At 38.2% G+C, this 7387-nt stretch overlaps 1 protein-coding gene across 1 annotated transcript; it reads left to right on the top strand.

The window, feature by feature from the left end:
- The first annotated feature begins 3802 nt into the window (after positions 1 to 3802).
- LOC143663063 (26S proteasome non-ATPase regulatory subunit 12) lies at positions 3803 to 5517 on the top strand. Its single transcript, XM_077136461.1, has one exon. The coding sequence runs from the start codon at positions 3819 to 3821 to the stop codon at positions 5187 to 5189; it is 1371 nt and encodes a 456-aa protein (XP_076992576.1). The 5' UTR covers positions 3803 to 3818; the 3' UTR covers positions 5190 to 5517.
- The last annotated feature ends 1870 nt before the right edge of the window (positions 5518 to 7387 follow it).

Genomic DNA, 7387 nt, shown 5'->3' with positions numbered 1-7387 from the left:
TCATTCGAGTATTGTCTGGCAGAGTTGAGTAGTTGCCAAAGAAATCTATGCCCCATAAAACCTAAAATGTTTGCTATATTGCCCTATACAGAAGTTTGTTCAAACCTGTGGTAGTGGAAAGAACACCAGATTGGAGTCAGAAGATATTCATTTTAATGGTATTCGTACCTCTTAATGTGTGTCCTAGAGACAGTCTAACTTTTTTGGCTGCCCAGCATCCATTCCCTCTTATTTGCGTAAAACAAGTTTCCCCCATACCTAGGTAAAGCTCTGGGATGTGGTAGTTGAATCACTTAGGAGCGTGTTAGCTGCAAGTAACTGAGAATCCCAACTCAAAGTGCTTTTAATGAGAAGGAAATGTACCCAGGAAATCAATGGATAGGTAAAATTCTATGCAGTATACAATTGATGATGGCACTAAGGACCAGAGATCTTATCACATGTCAGGTGTCAGCAAATTCTAAATCCAAATGCTTGTTCCCTTTGTGGTTGCAAAATGCTCCAATTTTGCTCACAAATAATGGTGCAAAATGTTCCAATTTTGTTCACAGTGCTTTGCTCCTGATGAAGCACTCTATCCAGAAGTATTTTGTAAACTGTAAAATACCATACAAATATAAAGAATTAGACTGTTTTCGTTAGTTATTATTTTGTAAGCTTCCTAAAACACAGACAAACCAACTAAAAACAGCATTGGGGATAATGAATAAAAGTAACGCCTTGACTCTGGAGTACTTCAGACATTCACTCGAATATGCATTCATTAAGAAAATATTTTTGAGCATATATGCTAAGTCAAACTGTGGTGGATGCTAAAATACAAGGAGATTAAGACAAGGAGTTTCTAAATCATTCTCTAATAAGGCCACATCCTGTGACTTTCACTTAAAGAGTTCTTCACCTGGTTCCAAAGACACCTCTAAAAATATCTACACCTATGATTGAAAATTACAAGCATAAATCGAAAGCCAAGATGGCAGGTTAGTGAGGGGTGGGATTTAGTTTGTCCTCCAGAGCAGCTAGCAAATAGCCAGGAACAGTTCAGAACAACTGCTGGAGCCACGTCAGTGACTGGACACACAGCATACCCCAGTCTGGACAAGCTGGACCGGCTACAAACCCTCCCAGAACCGTGAATTCCCTAAGCTGCACTGACCGGTGCCCCTGCCCCACAGGCTGCTTCCCAGAGGGCAAAGGAAAGACACTTTACTAGCAGCAGGGGCTGAGTACAACCAAGCTCCAATTGTGGAATTAATTAACAAATTCTGACTACTAAAAATAGGACCCCAGCTCAGCTGAACCTCGAGAAAAAGCTGAGGTTGCTGGGTTTTGCCCAGTGCAGAGGGAGCAGGGCTGACAGAAAAAGTAAAAAAAAAAAAAACAGATGCTTTTTTTTGAGTCAGACAGCACAAAATACGTGAAAGGATCTGGGCCTGAGGGAAAGGAGGGGAAAGATAGAACCTGGAGATACACAGAGCAACATACCAACTTAAGCTCTTGATTGGCAAACCTGAGGATCAGGGTCCTGCTCTGAAAAGGAATTTTTTCTTCTTTCCTTTTTTTGTGGCTGTGTTTCTATGGTTTGACTGCTCCTTGGATACAGATGCAGGGCTTCTCAGGCTCCAATTGCCCCAGACATGGGCAGAATTAAGCTTGTCTGAGGGTTTGTCTGGAGGCTGTACCTTCCCCAGAAAAGGGGTGTGTGCTGGTTTGAAATGATGTATGTACCCTAGAAAAGCCATGTTTTAATCCTAATCCCATTTTGTAAAGGCAACTATTCAGTATTATATGTTTGAAATTGTAATTAGATCATCTCCCTGGATGTGTGATTTAATCAAGAAGTGGTTCTTAAACTGGATTAGGTGGAGGCATGTTTCCACCCATTTGGGTGGGTCTTGATTAGTTTACTGGAATCCTATAAAAGGGGAAATATTTTGGAGAGAGATTCAGAGAGAGCAAAGCAGAATGACATAGCCACAAGAAGCAAAGTTCACCAGCCAGTGACCTTTGGAGATAAAAAAGGAAAATGCCTCCTGGGGAGCTTCATGAACAGGAAGCCAGGAGAGGAAGCTAACAGATGATGCTGTGTTCACCACATGTCCTCCCAGATGAGAGAAACCCTGACCCTGCTCACCATGTGCCTTTCCAGATGAGAGAGAAACTCTGACTGTGTTCACCATGTGCCCTTCCACTTGAGAGAGAAACCCTGAACTTCATTGGCCTTCTTGAACCAAGGCATCTTTCCCTGGATGCCTTTGATTGGACATTTCTATAGATGTGTTTTAATTGGGACATTTTCTCAGCCTTAGAACTGTAAACTAGCAACTTATTAAAATCCCCTTTTTTAAAAGCCATTCCGTTTCTGCTATATTGCATTCCTGCAGCTAGCAAACTAGAACAGGGTTGGGCCCAGCTCAGATGGATTCTCTCCCTCAAGGAATTCAGACTCCAGGGTCTGGAAAATCGAAGTGGTTAAAGCCAGCCTACAACCTCTCCTCTATCTCAACTATACTCCAGCAGAGAGAGTCTGCTGAAGTTAAAGTTACCACATCACCTTATGCTGGTGGGGCCTGCAGGCAGACAAGCACCACATATTGGGCAGGATATGAAAAAGCACAGAATCCAGAGGCTTCAAAAGAAAGTCTTTCAACCTGTTGGGTCTCACCCTCAGGGAAAACTGATGCAAATGACTCTTTACTCCTGACAGGAGGCCAGTTTGGTCTGGGAAACTGACTGGGGTCTATAATACCTAAGTAGATCCTTCTAAGGGAAAAAAGAAAAGGCACCATACAGCCAGGATAAGAAACAAGAAAACAAGAATTGAAAAATTCTGATCTGTCAAACAAAACCTAAGCTAGAGGCCTAGAATAAGCTGAACTGAATATCAAAGAACAGACAGATGCAAAGTCATCCAGCAAAAAAAAAAAAATCCTAGCTTAAAAAAAAGGGAAAACAATCTCCAGAAAAAACTAATTTAGGAAATTTTAAATGCCTAGATGCCAGCAAAATCAAGCAAATCATGTTAGGAAAATTGAAGATATGACCCAGTCAAAGGAACAAACCAACAATTCAAATGAGATACAGGACTTGAAACAATTAATTCAGAATGTTCAAACAGACATGGAAAACCTCATCAAAAATCAGATCAATGAATTGAGGGAGGATATAAAAAAGGTAAGGAATGAACAAAAAGAAGAAATTGAAAGTCTGAAAAACCAAATCACAGAACTTATGGGAATGAAAGTTACAGTAGAAGAGATGAAAAAAGCAATGGAAACCTACATATTAGATTTCAAGAGGCAGAAGACAGGATTAGTGAACTGGAGGACAGAACATCTGAAATCCGTTAAGCAGGGACTCAGGGAATTGAATGACAACATGAAGCCCACAAATATACATGTTGTGGGCATTCCAGAAGGAGAAGAGAAGGGTAAAGGAAGAGGAAAAACTAATGGAGGTAATTATCACTGAAAATTTCCCAACTCTTATGAAAGACTTAAAATTACAGATCCAGGAAGTGCGGTGTACCCTAAACAGAATAATCCAAACAGATGTACTCCAAGACACTTACTAACCAGAATGTCAGTTGTCAAAGAGAAAGAGAGCACCTTGAAAGCAGCAACAGAAAAGCAATCTGTCACATACAAGGTAAGCCCAATAAGACTATGTGTAGATTTCTCAACAGAAACCATGGAGGCAAGAAGACAATGCTGTGATATATTTAAGATACTAAAAGAGAAAAACTGCCAGCCAAAAATTCTATATCCAGCAAATTGTCCTTCAAAAATGAAGGGGGAAGGGACGTTCAGGCAGGGACCATGGCGGACGGCGGCTCGGAGCGGGCCGATGGGCGCATCGTCAAGATGGAGGTGGACTATAGCGCCACTGTAGATCAGCGCCTGCCGGAATGCGAGAAGCTGGCCAAGGAAGGAAGACTTCAAGAAGTCATTGAAACCCTTCTGTCTTTGGAAAAACAAACCCGTACTGCTTCTGATATGGTGTCCACATCCCGTATCTTAGTTGCAGTAGTGAAGATGTGCTATGAGGCTAAAGAATGGGATTTACTTAATGAAAACATTATGCTTTTGTCAAAAAGGCGGAGTCAGTTAAAACAAGCTGTTGCAAAAATGGTTCAACAGTGTTGTACTTATGTTGAAGAAATCACAGACCTCCCAGTCAAACTTCGATTAATCGATACTCTACGAATGGTCACAGAAGGAAAGATTTATGTTGAAATTGAGCGTGCTCGACTGACTAAAACATTAGCAACTATAAAAGAACAAAATGGTGATGTGAAAGAGGCAGCTTCTATTTTACAAGAGTTACAGGTGGAAACCTATGGGTCAATGGAAAAGAAAGAGCGAGTGGAGTTTATTTTGGAGCAAATGAGACTTTGCCTAGCTGTGAAGGATTACATTCGCACACAAATTATCAGCAAGAAAATTAACACCAAATTTTTCCAAGAAGAAAATACAGAGAAATTAAAGTTGAAATATTATAATTTAATGATTCAGCTGGATCAACATGAGGGATCCTATTTGTCTATTTGTAAGCACTACAGAGCAATATATGATACTCCCTGTATACAGGCAGAAAGTGAAAAGTGGCAGCAGGCTCTGAAAAGTGTTGTTCTCTATGTTATCTTGGCTCCTTTTGACAATGAACAATCAGATTTGGTTCACCGAATAAGCAGTGACAAGAAGTTAGAAGAAATTCCTAAATACAAGGATCTTTTAAAGCTTTTTACCACAATGGAGTTGATGCGTTGGTCCACGCTCGTTGAGGATTATGGAATGGAATTGAGAGAAGGTTCTCTTGAAAGTCCTGCAACTGATGTTTTTGGTTATACAGAGGAAGGTGAAAAAAGGTGGAAGGACTTGAAGAACAGAGTTGTTGAACATAATATTAGAATAATGGCCAAGTATTATACGAGGATAACAATGAAGAGGATGGCACAACTTCTTGATCTATCTGTTGATGAATCAGAGGCTTTTCTCTCGAATCTAGTAGTTAACAAGACCATCTTTGCTAAAGTAGACAGATTAGCAGGAATTATCAACTTCCAGAGACCCAAGGATCCAAATAATTTATTAAATGACTGGTCTCAGAAACTGAATTCATTGATGTCTTTAGTTAACAAAACTACACACCTCATAGCCAAAGAGGAGATGATACATAATCTGCAATAAGGGTTTCAGTGTCCTTGATGCTTTTAGAAAAGAGTTAAAATTGGAAGTAATTAAAAAAAAAGACTATTATCATGGTGTATATGTTGGTTGGGTTTTTTCCCCCTTCTATTCTCAACTCCTTTGTCTAAAATTTAAAAGATAGTGAATATGTTTGAGGCCCTTTTTAACTTTTAGGATCCTGGATTTCATTCATTGTTTAACTTTATGTTTGTAATTGGTACAAAAATATAACATTTTTATTATCTGAGTACTCAAATTGTGTCATAACTTACTCAAATATATTTTCTATTGTTGGGGACCTTTTTAGCAATTTGTTTCATTCCACTAACAACCATAATTATAATAATAAAAGCATTATGTGCAAAAAAAAAAAAAAAAAAAAAATGAAGGGGCAGTCAAAACATTTTCAGACAAAAAAATCACTCAGAGAACTTGTGACCAAGAGACTGACTGTGCAAGAAATACTAAAGGAAGCACTAGAGACAGATAGGAAAAAACAGGAGAGAGAGGTGCGGAGAAGAATGTAGAAATGAAGACTATCAGTAAAGGTAAAAAGGAGAAAAATTAGATATGACATATAAAATCCAAAAGGCAAAATGGTAGAAGAAAGTACTGTCCTTACAGCAATAACACTTAATGTTAATGGATTAAAATCCCCAATCAAAAGACATAGACTGGCAGAATGGATTAAAAAACAGTAACCATCTATAGGCTGTCTACAGGAGACGCATCTTAGACCCAAAGATAAACATAGGTTGAAAGTGGAAGGTTGGGAAAAAATATTTCATGCAAACAACAGTAAGAAAAGAGCAGGAGTAGCTATACTAATATCCAACAAATTAGACTGCAAATGTATAAAAATCAAAAGAGGCAAAGAAGGACACTATGTATTAATAAAAGGAACAATTCAACAAGAAGACATAACAATCATAAATATTTATGCAGCAAGCCAGAGGGCTCTAAAATACATGAGGCAAACACTGAAAAGAGAAATAGACACATCTACCATAACATCTGGAGACTTCAATTCCCCACTCTCATCAATGGACAGAATATCTAGACAGAGGATCAATAAAGAAACAGAGAATTTGAATAATACAATAAATAAACTAGGCTTAACAGACATTTATAGAGCATTACACCCCACAAAGCAGGATACACCTTTCTCTCACATGGATCATTCTCAAGGATAGACCATATGCTGGGTCACAAAGCAAGTCTCAATAAATTTTAAAAGATTGAAATCATACAAAACACTTTCTCAGATCATAAAAGAATGAAGTTGGAAATCAGTATTAAGCAGAGGGCCAGAAAGTTCACAAATATATGGAGGCTCAACAACCCACTCTTAAATACCCAATGGGTCAAGGAATAAATTATAAGAGAAATCAGTAAACATTTAAAGGCAAATGAAAATGAAAACAAAACATATCAAAATTTATGGGATGCAGCAAAGGCAGTGCTAAGAGAGAAATTTGTTGCCCAAAATGCCTATATCAAAAAAGAAGAAAGAGCAAAAATCAAGGAATTAACTGTCCACTTGTAAGAACTAGAGAAAGAACAAAACTAACCCCAAAGCAAGCAAAAGAAAAGAAATAATGAAGATTAGAGCAGAAAAAATGAAATTGAGAACATGAAAACAATTGAGAAAATCAACAAAACCAGAAGTTGGTTCTATGAGAAAATCAACAAGATCAATGGACCCTTAGTGAGGTTGAAAAAAAGAAGGAGAGTGAGGATGCAAATAAATAAAATCAGATATGGAAGAGGAGACATAACCACTGGCCCTGCAGAAACAAAGGAGGTAATGAGATGATGCTATGAACAACTTTATGCTAATAAACTAGACAATGTAGATGAAGTGGACAACTTTCTAGAAAGGCATGAACAACCAACATTGACTCAAAAAGAAATAGACGACCTCAACAAACCAATCACAAGTAAAGAAATTGAATTACTCATTAAGAAGCTACCCAAAAAGAAAAATCCAGGATCAGATGGCTTCACATGTGAATTCTACCAAACATTCAAGAAAGAATTAGTACCAATCTTGCTCAAACACTTCAAAAAACTGAGTAAGAGGGAAGTATACCTAACTCATTCTATGAAGCTAACCTCACCCTCATACCAAAGCCAGACAAAGATATTACAAAAAAAGAAAATTACAAACCAATCTCTCTAATGAATATAGATGCAAA

This window comes from Tamandua tetradactyla, chromosome 19 (assembly GCF_023851605.1).
Source record: "Tamandua tetradactyla isolate mTamTet1 chromosome 19, mTamTet1.pri, whole genome shotgun sequence".
NCBI classification, from domain to species: domain Eukaryota; kingdom Metazoa; phylum Chordata; class Mammalia; order Pilosa; family Myrmecophagidae; genus Tamandua; species Tamandua tetradactyla.
The sequence above is the reverse complement of the archived record's forward strand: the minus strand, read 5'-3'. Positions and strand labels throughout refer to the sequence as shown.